The following is a 19,421-nucleotide window of genomic DNA, read 5'->3' on the forward strand; positions in this document are numbered from 1 at the left end:
CTGAAAAACAATCTGAAGAGTTTGAAGAAGTGGGGGGGGGTGGGAGGTTGGGGGAACCAGGTGGTGGGTATTAGAGAGGGCATGGATTGCATGGAGCACTGGGTGTGGTACAAAAACAATGAATACTGTTATGCTGAAAATAAATTAAAAAAATGATTAAAAAAAACAAATCAATAAATCTAAAAAATAAATAGAAATTTGCACATCATGGCATGGAGTTATTACTCTTTATATGTTTTCAAAATAATATTGTAAGAATTTAATTTGCAGTTGACCCACATTTGAGATGTAGTCTGATTGCTGAACAGCTTTTTCTCATGGAAAGTTTGGAGGAAACATGGCAGTGTGGAGGCAACACGACATCATGAAATTGAAAAGTGCCACCATATATGTGGGCTGCTTTCTTTTTTAATCCTTCTTCAGCTTGGGCTTTTAAGGAATAAAGAATCTGGGGACGGTTTATTAACCTGCCCACAGAGAATGTGAATTTTGCATATAAATGAGTACAGGGGTTCTCCCAGAGATGGAAGTCTAGTGTAACCAATCAGGGAGGGTTAGGTAGTTGAAGGAAGCCCTTCAGCAAGCACTGTGGCTGCTGCAGAAAGACAGATTTATGGGGTAGAATTATTCACCTAACACTTTATTCCACTCTCCTCTATTCTCCACTTTTTTTTTTCCTGTGTGCTTTTCTTTCAGCTCTTCTCTGTTACCTCCAAACCCAACATATAGTTTGTTTGTTACTGTGTTGACAGATTTTGACATTCCAAAGTTGGCTGCACTTGTTTGAAAAGTTGAGGTAAGAGCAATACTTATTAGAAGATGTGTTATTGTACTAGGGCCATTTGTCCCCAGGTCATTGCAACTCATTTTTATGTCATATTTCTTGGAGAACCATATGAAAGTGTGAACATGTCCTTGGAAAAATGGACGTGTCGTCATCCACTAAGACTTGGACAAAAACATGCCTCAGTTACAAGAACATAAGAAAAATGCCAAGGCTCTCCTTGCATTCTTTGTGGGTTAAAGAGTCTTGTAGAAAATGCTAATGTTTAAGACGATGATTTTTATGAGTGTCAGTGTTCCCAGAATCTTTCATGGCTGTGTGATGCTCTTCAGAATACAATCTTTTCTGCTCCATGTTTACTACATTGTTTAAAATTGAACTCAGCTTAGTTCCTGGATTTATAAATTAGGAGAATGTTTGTCTGTCTGCCACACATAATAGATAGAGAGCCACAGGGGATTAATGATGTGGATGTGTTCTGTAATCTAAATATTACTAAAACCATCAGATAAATATATTTTAAGAAGCAATTAAGAAAATTTAATTAAAAACTACTGAGTACCTATATGATACAAGGTGTTGGGGTTGGAACTTTGGAGAATAAAATCCTGAGAATAAACAGTTTTCAAAGATTCCTATTCAATATATAATCTTACAAGAAAAGCTATAAAGGATGCCATTGGAGAATAGGAGTGAGAATTATTATTTTTTTTATCATAATGTAAATGCCAAAGGTCTCCAGAGGAGAGTTCTTCGAATTAGGTCCTGAAGTTTAGGGACAACTGAAGTAAATAGAAATGTAGGGGGGCGCCTGGGTGGCTCAGTGGGTTAAAGCCTCTGCCTTCGGCTTGGGTCATGGTCCCAGGGTCCTGGGATCGAGCCCCGTATTGGGCTCTCTGCTCAGCAGGGAGCCTGCTTCCTCCTCTCTCTCTGCCTGCCTCTCTGCCTGCTTGTGATCTCTGTCAAATAAATAAATAAAATCTTAAAAAAAAAAGAAATGTAGGAAGAAGGAAGGAAATTATTGATTAAAGATTATGGATTATATATATCTGATGAGAATTCACAGTTACTTGCAAGTTAATGAAACCATATGTATTTATGTTAATTTATCTTAAAAATATATGTCCACATGTGTATATAATTTTGCTTCAGGAATGAACAATCTAAAGGGTTGATAACAAGGAAACAATACACTCAAAAGAGTGATCACAATTTGGGGTATATTTTCAAGTTCAAATATTTTGTGATGGATCACTCTTTCAAATGAATAAGGAAAGAATGAGTTTATTGTACTGATTAAGACACCAACTCATTTTCTTTGTAGTTTGAAATCTTTGACAAAGATTACACAATCCAAAGAAAATTAAACAAAAAAATGGAATTCTGAGGTAAATAAACTTACCAGACACTTTCCCAAGAGTGGTTTTTTATTTGGAGGAAGATAAGGTATTGTTCAATTATGTTGGGGGAGAAGAAACTTTACCAAGGGAGAGGAAAAGATATATAAGGGGAATTTTCTGTCCGTTTAGTTCGTCTGTGCTATGGATGCTCACAAATTTCAGGACAGATATCAAAGGAATAGGTGACTTTTTTGTTGTTGTTAATTTTTTTTTAATTTCTTTTCTGTGTTCGAGAGTTCCACACTCCATGGGTCCTCCATAATACCCACCACCAGGCCCACCCAATCCCCCACCCTCCTCCCCTCCAAATCCCTCAGTTTTTTTCTCAGAGTCCACAGTCTCTCATGCTTCATCTCCCCCTCTGATTTACCTCAACTCACGTCTCTTCTCCATCTCCCCATGTCCTCCGTGTTATTCTTTATGCTCCACAAATAAGGAAAACCATATGATAATTGACTCTCTCTGCTTGACTTATTTCATTCAGCATAATATAGATGACTTTTAGAAGGAACACAATGGTATAAGTAAATCTTCCAAGTTACATTTCAACCCATCACATTTCAGGTTTTATTTTTACTTGTATGTAGTGCCTTTTCAATACCATCTTGACAAGAAAGATCTAGATAAAAGATTTTGTTCTTGGAACTGAAGTCAGTGGTAATTTTTTTCTCCAAATTTGAAAAAGGAAATCTTCATTTGAAAGGAGTGAGATCGCAAAGTTGGATGATCATTGACTTTGCCAGGATAGAAAACAAATTGGATAAAGTCAGTTCTGACTATTACTATTCCTCTTGTCTAAAACTATATCTGCCTCACTCTTCTGAATCTCTGCTCTGTTACAAGGATGTGGGATTTTGGGTACCTGTAAACCCTACAGGGGATTACAGTCATAATGATCTGGTCCTACATGAATTACCTGGTGACATCTCCTCAAATGACCTCAGACCTAAAGCGCTGAAACGAATACTTGGATTAGTGAAAGCATGAGCTATTGAATGATAATATCCCCTTTTCATTTATACATAACCTCAGGGATTTGGGGTCCACTAAGGAGTGTTTTTCAGAAATGGGAGGGAGAAATTTAGAAATGCAGATATTTGAGATATAAACAACTACCAAAGAACATTTATTCACTTATCTGCATTAGTGTCTGTCAAATACTAAGTATCATAAATGTGTATCAAGGTAATAGCATATTATTTAGAAGATTAAGCATTTCCTGTTCCTCTTTTCAAGCTGTAATATCAGGCAGCAAATGTTTTCAAAGAGAACATGTTATATATTTATAAAGCTATAAATTTCTTTTATATGTGTTTATATAATATATAAAATATAAAAAAATATACTCTATAAATATGTATAACAAATACAGGTTGATAAACATATGCATAAAAAAGGCATTCGTTATAGGCTAAAAATCAGGTGTGATTTTTTTTTTTTTTACTTATACCATGAACCTCTACGGGCAGTCAAATATATTGAAAATGCCACGTGATACACCATCAAAACATGGGCCCAATGATATATTAAATATGCAAAAATAATGACATTAGTAATAAAATGGAGCCATATCTTTTAACTTTATATTCATCAAATTGTCAAAATTAATCAGAATCATTTAAATGCTATAAGATTGTATCTGAAGAGTGCTCTAGGAAGATATAACCTTCACAAGATTGTTGAGACTCATAATGACCTTATGAAAAGATCATTATAAATGAAGGAAGGAACTATTGAGGTGACTTGTGAAAACTCGCCCCCAAAATATTAATGATGAGGAATATTTAGTTTGCTTAAAATGTTCCATTAAATCACACATCACACCATGAATTAATTCCTTTATTTTTTGCAGATCAACAAATTCATACTCAAGCGTCTCCTAATTGAAGAAATCATGCAGCTGAATAATAATGTGACTGAGTTCATTCTGCTTGGCTTAACCCAGGATCCTGTTAGAAAGAAAATAGTGTTTGTCACTTTCTTGCTTTTCTATTTGGGGACGTTGCTGGGTAACTTTCTGATTATTACGACTATCAAGACCAGCCAGACACTTGGGAGTCCAATGTACTTCTTCCTTTTCCACCTATCCTTATCTGACAGCTGCCTCTGTACTTGCATAGCCCCTAGAATGATTGTGGATGCCCTTTTGAGGAAGACCACTATCTCTTTCAGTGAGTGCATGATACAAGTCTTTTCACTACACTTCTTTGGCTGCTTGGGGATCTTCATCCTTATCCTCATGGCTGCTGACCGCTATGTGGCCATCTGTAAGCCTCTGCACTACACAACCATCATGAGTCGTCGGATCTGTGCCATGCTGATGGCTATGGCCTGGGTGGGGTCCTGTGTGCATTCTTTAGCTCAGCTTTTTTTGACCTTGAGTTTACCCTTCTGTGGTCCCAATGTGATTGATCACTATTTTTGTGACTTGCAGCCCTTGTTGAAACTTGCCTGTGCGGACACCTATGTGGTCAACCTACTCTTGGTGTCCAATAGTGGTGCCATTTGTACAGTGAGTTTTATCATGCTGATGTGCTCCTATGTTATTATCCTGTATTCTCTGAGAAACCACAGTGCTAAAGGGAGGAGAAAAGCCCTTTCCACTTGCATCTCCCACATCATTGTGGTCATCTTGTTCTTTGGTCCTTGCATATTTATATACACACGCCCTGCAACCACCTTCTCCATGGATAAGATGATAGCTGTGTTTTATACACTTGGAATACCTTTGATCAATCCTCTGATTTACACATTGAGGAATGCAGAGGTGAAAGATGCCATGAGCAAGTTATGGAGAAAGAAGTTGATCTTAGATGACAAAAGATAAATGGGTATTTCAAATTTTTCTTCATAGTTCAGATTCACCTAGAAGCCAATTGAGAATCTTATCTTTTTATTTTGGTGTTATCATCATCAGGGGACATGAGAATTCATTCCTTCAAGAATGAACATGTACACTGGTTAGTGTTGAGTCATTTTCATGTACAGAGGAGATAGCACCAGGTACAAAGCGCCATGTCAAGACATATGCTTTTGATGTTCACTGCTGTGTCTCTGCCTCTCTTGCCTGCCTAGCATCGCTGTGGTTTTGACCCAGTGTTTTCCCTGCCCTTCTTCATATTGAATTCTGGTGTTCTCTGTTTACAAGTAATGTTTTATACACTTATATCCACAGCCTGGGAGGCTTTTCCTCCTTCAAATGACTTCCTTTGTACTAGACACTTCAGTCACATCATGTCTGATCATGGAGCTTCAATTTGGTTGTTGTTCTTGGTTGACTGAGCAGAAAGCACCAGTTTCAAATAATTGTAAAATCTTTATGTTTTAGGGGACACTCTATTAGCTAGGTAATTCCCTTTTATTTCTTGGGTTCATACTTCAAATTCTTCTTATATTTATTTAGATTCTTCTAGAACAGTGGCAGAACAATGTGTGAATATTTATTTTTCTGATGGAATATTTTTACCTTGGAAAGTTTCTGATAGTTGGACTGGTACTCTTCGTATTTTTTTTGTAAAAACTTTGCTTCTACAATGATCACTTCTAATTTGGGGAAAGCATTAAGTTTTCCTTGGGTCATACAAATTATAATAATTTATTTATACTTTTGGATTATTATAATTGTAGCATACATGTCCCAAATTAAGTAGATATATTCATGTGGGCTATAGGTAAAACATATAAGCAGCTAATGGTTGAAATAGGGAATTTGAATATGATAACTGAAAATATTAAAACTCAGAGGGGACTTTTTAGGCTTTGAAACAAATACATTGCAAATATGGATTATCTTAGTGAGTTTTATTGTTTTTTAAAAAAATTTATTTATTTATTTGAAAGAGAGATCTCAAGTAGGCAGAGAGGCAGGCAGAGAGAGAGGGGGAAGCAGACTCCCTGCTGAGCAGAGAGCCTAGTGTGGGGCTCGATCCCAGGACCCTGAGATCATGACCCGAGCCGAAGGCAGAGGCTTAATCCACTGAGCCACCCAGGTACCCCTCTTAGTGAGTTTTAATAAGATCTAGAAAAGAGAGTAACTTGAGAGACACCAAGATATTTGGATTAAAAACTGTATTTTTGCAGTGTTGATGGATATCACCTTTTGCCACCATTCATCAATATGGCAATATTGAATTATATGATTCCTAAGAATCTTTCTGATTTTAACCTGTTTTATTATTTGCATTTTTAAAAATTTTATTCAATTTTATTTTTTCAGTGTTCCAAAATTCATTGTTTATGCACCATACCCAGTGTTCCATGCAAAACGTGCCCTTTTTAACACTCACAACCAGGTTCACCCCACCCCTCGGCCCCTCTTCCCTCCAAAACTCTCATTTTGTTTCTCAGAGTCCACAGTCTCTCATGGTTTGTCTCCCCCTCCAATTACCACCAAATCACTTCTCCTCTCCACTTTCCAATGTCCTCCATGTTATTTCTTATACTCCACAAGTAAGTGAAACCATATGATAATGGACTTTCTCTGCTTGACTTATTTTGCTCAGCATAATCTCTTCCAGTCCCGTCGATGTTGATACAAAAGTTGGGTATTCATCCTTTCTGATGGAGGCATAATACTGCGTTGTATATATGGACCATATCTTCTTTATCCCTTCATTTGTTGAAGGGCATCTTGGTTCTTTCCACAGTTTGGGAAGTGTGGCCATTTCTACTATGAACATTGGGGTACAGATGGTCCTTCTTTTCACTACATCTGTATCTTTGGGGTAAATACCCAGTGGTGCAATTGCAGGGTCTTAGGGTAGCTCTATTTTTTATTTGTTTATTTTTTTAATTTAATTTTATTTTTTTCAGTGTTCCAAGATTCATTATTTATGCACCACACACAGTGCTCCATGTAATATGTGCCCTCCTTAATACCCACTACTGGGCTCATCTAAACCCCCATCCTCCTCCCCTCCAAAACCCTCAGTTTGTTTCTCAGAGTCCACAGTCTTTCATGCTTCATCTTTCCCTCTGATTTCCCCCAATTCACTTTTCTTTTCCTGCTCCTAATGTCCTCCATGTTATTCCTTATGTTCAACAAGTAAGTGAAACCATATGATCAATGACTCTCTCTGCTTGACTTATTTCACTTAGCATAATCTCCTCCATTCCCATCCATGCTGATACAAAAGTTGGGTATTCATTCTTTTTGATGGAGGCATAATATTCTATTTTATATATGAACCATATAAATATATATATACATATATATGTATATATATATAAAATCCATTGGTCTATTGAAGGCAACTTGGCTCTTTCCACAGTTTGGCAATTGTGGCCATTGCTGCTATAAACATTGGGGTAGAGATGACCCATTTTTTATAGAATAAAAATTGTTTATATACTTTCTTTCCATCACAGCGCGCTTGTTCTGATCCTGAGTTGATGAATAGTGTCAGTTATGTAGAGATCCTACCATATATTATTTCTTAAGGAATCTCCACACTGTTTTCCAAAGTGGCTGCACCAGCTTGCATTCCCACCAACAGTGTAAGAGGGTTCCCCTTTCTCCACATCCTCTCCAAAACTTGTTGTTTACTGTCTTGTTGATTTTGGCCATTGTAACTGGTGTAAGGTGATATCTCAATGTGGTTTTGATTTGAATTTCCCTGATGGCTAAAGATGAACATTTTTTCATGTGTCTATTAGTTGTACAGAAAATTTAATATGAGTATTTTTGTTTATTTGGAACATATTTTTTATTTATAAATTACTAAATTATATCAAAATTGCTAAGTTTGTATTAACTTTATTATATCAGGAATATTAGAACTTCTTAGTTTCAGGGGAACCTGGCTGGCTCAGTGAGCAGTGCATATGACTCTTGATCTCAGGTTTGTGAGTTTAAACCCCATGTTGGGTGTAGAGTCTACTTAAAATAAAAAAAAAGAAATAAAAAAAAAGAACTTAGCTTGGGGGGAAAAAAAAAGATCATCTATTTCTCTGTGTGGGAATGGAATGTCATGAATTCCACAATGAATACTTGTGACATACATGCATCAATTTTTTTTCAGATTCAGAATTTATCCATCTCAAGCAGTTTATCATTGATCATAGTTGTTTGTTTTCTTCTTGCAAGGGTCACATTTTGTAGATCCTAGTTGGTATAGTTTTAGTTGAAGTCCTATTCCATTTAAAGATAAGACATATATAAAAAGGGGCATATGTTGGGTCTCATTTAGGTACCTCCCCAGAGACATTCTATTCAAAATATCTTCTGATATGCTTCTGATATGGAGCTCCCATGACTGCTGTTTTCATGTCTCTTGCCAACAGAGATAATGATCTAATTCTGGTTCGGAATTTTGTGATAATGAGAGTGGAACTGCCAAGGTGATGGAATGTGGAACCTCACCAGGATTTTTTTTTTTCCTTATGTCAGTGTTTTGATAGGAAAGAGTCTGACTTCTAAAGTAGATACCGTTGTATATGTAAGAGGAGAACTATGAACTCAGAAATGATCATGCATCCTCTTAGTTGTTACAAGCATCTCCCTGTCCCTTGAAAGAGGGCAACAGCAGTCTTCCCTTGCCTAGACACATTGTGATTATCTCATTTAAACAAGTTGTCAGACAGTGATATTTGGTTTCTTCCTGAGATTTCTCCCACACCCTTCTTTGCTTCCAAACATCTAACCAGATGCATGTCACAAGGAAGGCCAAGCAAGAATGTCCAATCTTGCTCTATGAGTACACGTCATACATGGGAGAATTGTAGGATTCAATGGCCACTATGTACAAGTGTGACCTTGTGGAGCACTTAATGATAGGAGTGTTATCACAGTGTGGAAAGATAAAATTTTGGAGTTGAGATCTATCCTGATCAACCTTCTGCAGACCCACATCATTGGAGTTGCCTCATTGAATAATTATGTTGTTTGTTTTACTCACAGAACTATTTGTTAGGTCTGTGGAAGGAACTATAAGAAAGAACTGCCAAAAGTATGAAAGACATGATGGTCCTTTTTTTTTTTTTTTTAATCTTATGTATTGGCATATCTTCAAAGTCTGTATTATTCTTGGGTTTGCTAGTTTAGGAGTGAATATGATTAAACTCAATTCTTATTCAAAGGGCCCTAATGTAAATTGCTTGAAATAATTAGATCCCAAAGTTTTTAGGCAGAAAACTATCCCATCAGAAAGTCATCAGTGTGTCCATATTCACATAAAATATTCAGAGAAAATAAGCCCAACTGAAAGAATTGAAATGACATGACAACTGACGATTGAGCATGAGGGACATATATATGTATATTTATATATATACGTACATATATATATATGTACGTATATATATAAATATACATATATATGTATTATCTTTATTTTTATGCTTCTTGGCATTCTTAGAAACATCTTTATTACAAGTGCTCTTGAACGCTTCCTCATATGCATTGTAGAATGGTATAACTTCTATTTACTGATACTATACTGTTCTCAACACAGCTTGCAAATTTTTATTTTTCTTAATGGCAATCATACTACAATATTATAATGTATCAGATCAACATGTTGTACACCATAAATTTACACAAGCTATTTCAATTTTTAAAAAAGCAGATATTCTTTTTAAAAAAGCTATCTTGAAGATAAATTTTGATTCAAAGATTGGAGGAACTAAGGCAACCTTGGTGGGCCATGAAAATAATATTATGTGAGATTCCCTATGTAAAAATGTACTGACCTTAAATAATTTTGCCTACTGCTACATGTAATAATTGAAAAAAAAATTTATGGTTAAAAAATGCATCTCTCTGAACATAGAATCTTTTGAGATGAAAAACTTACTTAGGACTTGAAAGTTGAATTTAGGAGTTGAATTGTGTCCCCTAAGGAAAGAATATTTTGGAGTCTTAATCTTCACAATGTGACCCTATTAGGAATAGTGTATGTGCCTGACAATTACACTTTTTTTTTTTACTTTAAATATTTTATTTATGAGAGAGAGAGAAAGTGAGAGAGAGAGAGAGCACAAGTAGAGGAGCTGCGGGCAGAGGGAGAAGCAGACTTCCTTTGAGCACAGAGCCTGATGCGGGGGCTGGATTCCAGGACCCTGGGATCATGACCTGAGCCAAAGGCAGACACTTAACTGACTGAGCCACCAGGAGTCCTGGATTTTTTTAAATTATAATTTAAAGTACTAACATTAAGCTTTGATATCTGGGGCATCCATTTCAAAAACCTCTCATCTGCAATGAACACAATGCCAGGGACATAATTATGTGAGGTGTCAGGCTGACCCACCAGTGAAGTCCCTCTTTTGGAAAGCCCTGGGCGACCTCTAACTGATCATTTGTGTGACCCTGTGTTTTTCTTCCTGGACTTTATGTTTTAAATTCACCAGTAGTGAACCCCCAAATACTGGGTACCTTACTCTTGATCCCAATAAAGACAAAATATCAGATTGGCAAGTTTTTTCTGTCTCTCCCTGTCTCTGTGTACCTGTGATCAAACTGTGGGGCTCCAGGCCTGTAATGTACCCTCTGTGACTTGGGAGTAATAAATCTTGTTTTTTTCAGTGCCCCCTCATTGATTCAAGTGAGAAAAGGAGGAGAAACTGAAAAAGAACACAGGCCACTGTTTGGGGTCTCAGAATTGCAATTTGGGGAACATGGATTTGGTGTAAGCAGGAAAAGTGTCCCACTTATGTGGGGAAAGCAAAAGGTTTTTTAAGAGAGAAGAAAGGAGTAATCAGATGATTTAGACAAAGAAGAGGAGAGAGAAAAAAATATCAAAAAACAAACTTCACTTGGTACTGACAGATGGAACTGCTTTTGATTACTAACTCCTTCATTGTTTTCTTTCTTTCTTTCCTTTTTTTTTTTTTTTTTTTTTTTTTAAAGAGAGAGAGTGCAGGGAGGTGGGGATGGTCAGAGAAAGAGGGAGGGAGAACATCCCAAGTGGGCTCCACACCCAACACAGGGTTGGATCTCACAACCCTTAGATCATGACCTGAGGTGAATCAAGAGTCTGAGGTCTTACCCACTGAGCTACCCAGGCACCCTGTTTTTCTCTTTGTTTGTTTGTTTTGTTTTGCTTCTTTAATTAATTTCTTTTCAGTGTAACAGAATTCATTGTTTATGCACCACACCCAGTGCTCCATTCAATACGTGCCCTCCACAATACCCACCACATGGCTCCCTCAACCTCCCACCCCCTGCCCCTTCAAAACCCTCATATTGTTTTTCAGAGTCCATAGTCGATAGTCCATAGTCTCTCATGGTTCACCTCCCCTTCCAATTTCCCTCAACTCCCTTCTCCTCTCCATCTCCCTATGTCCTCCATTGTTATGCTCCACAAATAAGTAAAACCATATGATATTTGACTCTCTCTGCTCCACTTATTTCACTCAGCATAATCTCTTCCATCCCATCCATGTTGCTACAAAAGTTGGGTATTCATCCTTTCTGAAGGAGGCATAATACTCCATAGTGTATATGGACCACATCTTCCTTCTCCATTCATCCATTGAAGGGCATCTTGGTTCTTTCCACAGTTTGGCTACCGTGGCCATTGCTGCACCCTGTTTTTAATTACTATCTAATTGATTATTCAATTGATGCTGTCACACAAATGTATTCCTGGTATGGACTAGTAAACTTTTCTATCCTCATAAAGTTTAATAGATTTATGGTCCTTATGATAGTTGTTCTTTTGGATTTTTTGAGGATTTGCTTGTAGAAAAAATTAGCGTTCTGGCCCAGTTCAAGAGTTTATTCTCTAGAAGGGAAAATGGAGCTTCAAGATGGGATCTCTTGTCTTTAGAAACTTCCTAGCTGACAGTTAGGGGGAAGGGGGGGATGCCGGCTCTCAGCTCCCAGAGGGCTTTGCATGTGGCCTTTCATCTTCAAAGCCAGGGGTGGTGCATTTTAGTCTAACTGTACTTTGAATCTCTCCTACTTACTTCTCTGTTGCCGGTCAGGAAAAATTCTCTACTTTTAAAGAGCTTGTGGGATTAGATAGGATTGAAACATATAACTCAAAGTCATCATGCCAGTAACTTTAATCACATTGTTGAAATCCCTTTAGACAAGTAATTCTACATTAATATGTGCTATATTATCGTATTTCTAGTCCCTGGGGCTAGGGCAGGAAATCCTGAGGGATATTTTGGAATTATTTCCACCACAGTGTAAAAAGAGTTTTAAAAATCATAGCTTTAACCCAAGAACTGAAGAATGAATAAGTCAATATTTATAAAATGAAAATTTTTCTATCCCTATGAAATATGCCACTTTTGCATCCTTTTCCAAATGTTATCTATGTAGAAAATATGATAATCCCTTAGGTGTGGAATCAGTCTTGAAGGAAATATAAGTAACATTATATATTAACTTAATCCTTGAATCCAACTAAATGTATGATCTTCACCAAGTAGCTTACACAATCACTTCAGCTATAACAAATTGTCTGCATGCATGAACATGTCAGTGTCATGGATGAGGCCTTGGAATATGGAATTTACATTTCAGTGTCACAGAGTTTTGTGCAGTGAGCTGTTGTATTATTTTGTCCTTGAGTATCAGTGACTTCCATCTAAGGGTTGTGATTAGAATGCTTTGTCCTAGAAATATTTCCAAGTTTCTTTTTAAATTGTGTCAAAAAATTTCTAATAATAATAGTTAAATAATAGCAATACTATTGCTACTACTAATAATAATATTGAATATGTATTACTGAAGTATGATAAAATAATTATAGTTATAGGAGAAGAATCTAAATTCCAGTGAGATAAGTGTCTTACCTGAATCCACATTGCCTGTGAAAAGTATACGTGGGATTTAAATTCAGACTCTCTGGCTTCAACGTCTGAGGTGGTAACATGAATCATCCTGGACATCTGGCAAATGCATCTCACATAAAACTGCCTCTTCTACCAAATGCTTAAGCTGCATATCTAATTAGAATTTGACGTTGTTGCTATGGTGCATCCTTCAGCCATCTTCCTGTGTCCATTCACATGCATTTATGCATTGTACACACACAAAAAATAATCAGTCCTGGGGCACCTGGGTGGCTCAGTGGGTTAAAACCTTTGCCTTTGGCTGGGGTCATAATTCATGATCTCAGGGTCCTGGGATCAAGCCCAGCATCCAGCTCTCTGCTCAGCAGGGAGCCTGCTTCCTCCTCTCTCTCTACCTGCCTCTTTCCCTACTTATGATCTCTGTCGGTCAAATAAATAAATAAAATATATATATTTTTAAAAATCAGTCCTCCTTGCAGTGTTTCTAACATCAAAAGCACAGAAAATAAATTGTTTAGACAGTGAAACAGAATCTTTAAGTGTATTTCAGTAAAAAATGAAAAAAAATCCTTTAAATTTTATGTTACTTTGCCATCCTAAAATCATCAATACTATAAAAATTAGAAATTTATTTTGTTGGTGCAATTGAGGTTCTACTATGAGGGGACTGTATAAGTTGGAAAATAAAAGTACATATCCTAAGTACTGCAATTCAAAATTTAAGTGTGATTTTGAACTATTCAGTACATTATTTTATTATTTTAATAAAAATTCAGATATACTTATTAAGACTTCACTCTGTATAAAGTGTAGAAGTACTGGTCACAGTCATTGTAGGGTCAGTAAAGCATCTTAGCAAGGTCAAATTCTACTATGCTAGTTACTAGCTGCCTAGTCTTGTCAATTATCTCTTTGTGTCTCTGGGGAATATTAAAAATATCATCTCATGGGGTCATTACATGCATTACATTTTAAAAATCCCTTTAACATCCTTAGCACAATTACTAGTGCATTGTAATGACTTTTCAATTACTGCTATTGCTCTTGCCATGATCAAAATTTAAATTATTAAATACAGTCTGTGAATCAATAGAGCCTATTTCATTGAGTTAATAGTTTATTGAGAAAATGAGAGAACACCAATATTTAAAGAAGACACACAAAACCCCCCAAAACAAAACAAACAAAAAAAACTTCAAACTATCTATGAAAGGGGAATCAAATGATCTGGTGAAATTAGGCATTGTGAGTGTAATGGAATAACTTGGGGCATGGGATTAGTTTTCAGAAATGGGTACACTTAAGTTTGACCTTAATTATTTTAAGAAAAAATAATTTTCTTCGGGTGTTCAGCTTTTTCTTAAAATAATTAAGGTCAAACTTAAGTGTCCCCATTCCCACAAAACTTAGTCACATTATACCCCTTTCTGAAAACTAAGTAAAAGATAATTAGTCTTAATAATGGAAACAGTGGAAGACCTGTAATAAATATAATGGATGCATTAGGGTTTATTCCTTGTGTAGAGAAGAATGAGGTCACTTTAAAATTTTTATCACTGGGGCCCCTGGTTGGCTCAGTGGGTTAAGCCTTTGCCTTCGGCTCAGGTCACGATCCCAGGGTCCTGAGATCAAGCCCCGCATCTGGCTCTCTGCTCAGCAGGAAGCTTGCTTCCTCCTCTCTCTCTCTGCCTGCCTCTCTGCCTGATTGTAATCTCTGTCTGTCAAATAAATAAACAAACAAAACAAATCTTAAAAAAAAATTTATCACTGACCATGGAAACTATTCAATGTTTAACATCATATATTTGATATTTGAAACAATCTTTAAAAATATCTTCAAAAGCACATCGGAAAAGCAAAAGCAAATTAAAATCACCAGAATTTATTTTTACCAGACTTGTCCAAGAATTCCATTCCCATAGGCATTGCCATTGACAGGTTCAGCTCTCACAAGCATCCAGTGCCTTTAAATATTCTTCCTGACTATTCCCCTGCATCTTCTCCAAGAGTCCTCAACCCTGTGCATTTAGGGAAGTAGACCTTGAAGCTCATTATTGCATCAAAGGGGAAAAATAGGCAAGGCAGAAAGGGCCCGATGCAGCTGAGATTTTCCTTCCAGTTTTATGATATACTTCTCATTCTTATTTGAGTATTCATAGTTAGTTTTTAAAACATATTTATTTTCTTTATTTTTTTTAAATTTTTATAGTTTCAAGTTTTTATTTATATTCTAGCTACTTCACATATAGTGTAATAAAATTTCAGGAGTAGAATTCAGTGATTCATTACATTTTAAATACAATTTGAAAACTATCTACGAAGTATTAGACTTCTTTTCATTACTTTTCTTTTCTTTTTTTTTTTTTTGTTCTAAGAGATCTATTTATCTTTTGATTTTGGAGATTTTTTTTTTTTTTTCATTTGTTGTCATGAGTTCAAGAAGATAAGGATATCCCTTTCACTATTAATTGGAATTGGCTGATACTAAAAATGTGAGTTCTTTTTTTTTTTTTTTTTTCCTTTTCCGTCTTCTGTTTATTCTTACCTTTTCTATTTTTGAGTACCTGGGCCTAAGTCATCTCTTTGAGCAATTACAGAATCATCCATCCTTTTCCACTTGTTTTCTAAGGTAATTGTTTGCTTGTTTTGCATGAATAATATTCTAGAAATATATCTTCTTGGTAATGGTTTCTTTTATAAATTTTAGGCTTGTAATTCATGTAACAATTTGGCATTTTAATAGTTTACAAAACAACTTTAAAAGGTCTGTTGTAATAAAAAAAGGAAAAATGAGAATGTTATTTTGAAATCCTGGTTTCAAAAATGGGACTCTTTAGCTGCCACGTCAGAGGGCTAGGAGAAATTGTGGAATGTTGTGTACTCTTCTTTGGACAGAAAAGCAATGATAAAAAATAATAAAAGTCTGAAAAAAATATAATAAGGAGAACATAAAGAGAATAATATAAACAATAAAATAAAAAGAATAAAGATAGTAAGAAGATGATGGAAAAGTGAGTTGATAATTTTGATAAATTGGTAAATGGGTCAGAAAATAACTTGATTAAAAAATTTAGTTCTTTGCAGGTGGAGGGATCCATGAAAACTACAATTCCTTACTTTCTTTGTTTTTCTTTTTAAAAAATTTTTGTTTATTTATTTGACAGATCACAGGTAGGCAGAGAGGCAGGTGAAGGGATGAGGAAGCAGGCTTCATGCTGAGTGGAGAGCCTGATGCAGGGCTTGATCCCAGGACCCTGGAATCATTACCTGAGACAAAGGCAGAGGCTTTAACCCACTGAGCCACCCAGGTCCCCAATTCCTTATTTTCTTAAGAGGAAATAGATACCAAGCAGATATGCAGAACTTCTTCCTAAATCCCATAATCAGGGAGTGGCAGATCAGGGCAAGAACCTCCATTTATTTCCTCACTGTGCCACAGGTGTGTAATAGTGAGCAATAATTCCTGATATTTGAAATGAATAGGGATTATATGGAAGAAAATTTCAGGGACCATAGGTAGGGAAGTTCAAATTATATAATTGATGACTATTTCTCTAACAAAGATAGGTCTGATATATATTAAAAATGTTTAAAAACCTGCAGAAAATGAGAATATGAACTAAGTAAAATAGAGGGATAAAATAATTATTTTCTTGAAGTGTTGGCTTCACTTATTCTAAATAAAAGAGAGATTATCTTTTGTAGGGTGTTGAAGGTCTTCATGAGTAAATTTTTACTTTGATTTCAGTTCTTCCATCTATGAAATGGGTAATCCTGTGTCCTATCACAAGTCTTGGTCATTGGTTTGGGATTTTCAGTAGTGGTTACTTGTCAAAATACTTGTATAACTTCTATAGAAATATATATTCAGTGGCATGTCAAACTATTGAAGAAAATGTGTTCCCAGAGCTCCCTTTGTCCTATGAGCTGTGAAGAATTTATAGAATATTAGTCATTTTTAAATTAATAAGAGTTCATAGTTATTCTTATGATGTATTATATGCACATACCTGTAGCTCACTGTTTTATATGAATATTTTAATTTGATCCCCACAAGATTCCTATGTGATAAGTACTATTATCACTGTTTTACAGATGAAAAAAACAAGACTCAGAAGGTTTATAACTTGCCTAAGATTATTCAGGTTTAGTGGACCATATATTGGAATGCATTCAGCCAAATTCAAGCACTCTCTCCCATCATGATAACCTGTCACTCTTGCAAATACGGTTGCCAATATCACTTTAGGAATTGAAGATGAGCCAGTCAGTGTTGTGTCCTAAGGAATATTTTCTGTGAGACTAAGGACACCAAGATGATCCTGAAAATCAGGGGTTATTTTTTTTCCTCCCTTTTAATGCCTTTTTGGAAGTTGTGGTAAGGGAGAGTGAACACCAGTGTCCTGACTGCCCCTTTGAAAATGCTGCCTGGAGCAGATTTCCTTAATGAACTTGTTGCAGCAGAGAGGAAGATTGCAGGTAAGCAGAAGTTTGCAAATGACAGCATTTCTACTCATTCCATACATACCGGAGGTTGTTAACCTTTTGCATACCATATCCTGGTATGCAGCAATCTGTGTTGCAGATTTGTTGTTTCCTTCTGTTAAAACAAAAATAAGGGCTAGAGTTGGTTCAGCAAAATAAGGAACCATGAAAAGAGCAAATTATGAACTTGAGTCCTCAGTAATAACAGCTAGAGATTTTACAAATCACCTTGAAATTTCTTTAAATCCTATCAGGATTATAAAAGTATAGTTAGGGGCGCCTGGGTGGCTCAGTGGGTTAAGCCTCTGCCTTCTGCTCAGGTCATGATCCTGGGGTCCTGGAATCAAGCCCTGCATCTGGCTCTCTGCTTGGCTGGGAGCCTGCTTCCTCCTCTCCCTCTCTGCCTGCCTGTCTGCCTCCTTGTTGTCTCTGTCAAATAAATAAATAAAATCTTTAAAAAAATAAAAAAAAATAAAAGTATAGCTAGATGAGCTAGTGCTGAAATAAAGACCAAATCCAGATAGAGGTTTAAAAGAGATATAGATATATGTGTGTTTCCTTATTTCAAATATGTCCTTGTGAAGGTGTGTGGGAGTTGGGTTTTTGTACCTGTCTAGTTATAGTTACATTTTTATGACAATTGATGACATATGATGCTTGAGGAAGAGCATTTATGTCTAAATTTGCTAACGTCATTGAAGAACAATATAGTGATTAAAAAAAAAGTTCTTTAAGATTACTGACTTCCAATAAAGGTTCACTTTTTATTGTGCCTCCTTTTATTTTTTTCATGTGTTGTGTTCCTCTTAAAATGTATTATAAAATGATGAGTTTTAAAATTAACTTTAATTACAGAATAATGAAATATAATCCCTTTAACAAAGAGTTTAAATCATTGAATAACCCTAAAATCTACTTTGGCCATCACCTCCTCTATTTCTGAGAAGTAAATCTTTCCTTCCACACGATTTTCTATTAATTTATAAAAATAGGTGGTTCTCATAGAAACTACATGGTATTCTGTGGCTGTGATTTTTTTTTAACATGCACGTTATCATACTGTGATTATTTTTTGTGCATTTTATTATATTTTCCACACTGAAGTGTGTCTTAGTGTTTTCTATCATGGTATATGTCTCATAAGCCTCGAACATTGAATTTGTCTAGTTTTCAGTAATGAGAACATACCATCCCTTATTTCCATTCTATGCTCAGGTTTTAGATCAACTTCTCTTTTCCAAATTTGAAAGAGTCTGTGAAGAATATCTTTTTGTATGCTTTCTGGGGTAGTTTTGCTGTGTCGCTCATCAAAATTTTAAGGGACTACCTTTTTAAATTTATTTTTAATTTTTAATTTTTTAAAGATTTCATTTATATATTTGAGAAAGATAGGGTGAGCAAGTGAGAGAGAGAGCACAAGCCAGGGAGAGAGGCAGAGGGAGAAACAGACTGCCCGCTTAGCTGGGAGCTAGACATGGGCTCAATCCCAGGACCCTGGGATCATGACCTGATCTGAAGGCAGACCCTTAACTGACTGAACAACCCAGGCTCCCAATGGATAGCCTTTTATATTTTATTTTTATGAAGTTGATGAGTGGGACTATACTATCTCATTCTTGTTGAATCTGCATTTCAATGATTCTAATGAGGTTGAATAGTTTTATATATGCTTTTGGACAGTTCTGATTTCTTTTGTGTGTATTGCCTTGTCAAATACTTGGCCTTTTTAGAAAATTGAGCTATTTGTCTTACATGATTGATTTTAAAAGATTTTTAAATATTTACTCTCATTTGCCACTTTTAAAAATGTTTGGTGTATATGAAGTTGTGTCATATAGAAGGTTTAAAAATATATTTTGCATATTTTTTTGAATTTTCCTTTTCTGTTTATTTTGAAAATATTCCTACATAAGATAGAAACCTATTATAATTATTTCTCAAATCTTTTTATACTTTTGTTCCATACATTTCTATCTTTCACCCATCTGGATTATAATGTTTTG

General features: G+C 35.7%; 1 protein-coding gene and 1 non-coding gene across 2 annotated transcripts; both read left to right on the top strand.

The window, feature by feature from the left end:
- The first annotated feature begins 4,078 nt into the window (after positions 1-4,078).
- Positions 4,079-5,011, top strand: LOC116859370 (olfactory receptor 4C16-like). Its single transcript, XM_032844609.1, has one exon. The coding sequence runs from the start codon at positions 4,079-4,081 to the stop codon at positions 5,009-5,011; it is 933 nt and encodes a 310-aa protein (XP_032700500.1).
- A 3,984-nt stretch (positions 5,012-8,995) lies between these two features.
- LOC116859451 lies at positions 8,996-9,122 on the top strand. Its single transcript, XR_004381156.1, has one exon. It is a non-coding gene; the product is annotated as a small nucleolar RNA SNORA18 (small nucleolar RNA).
- The last annotated feature ends 10,299 nt before the right edge of the window (positions 9,123-19,421 follow it).

Source organism: Lontra canadensis, unplaced genomic scaffold, assembly GCF_010015895.1.
Source record: "Lontra canadensis isolate GAN:19392208 unplaced genomic scaffold, GSC_riverotter_1.0 scaffold154, whole genome shotgun sequence".
Taxonomy (NCBI): Eukaryota; Metazoa; Chordata; class Mammalia; order Carnivora; family Mustelidae; genus Lontra; species Lontra canadensis.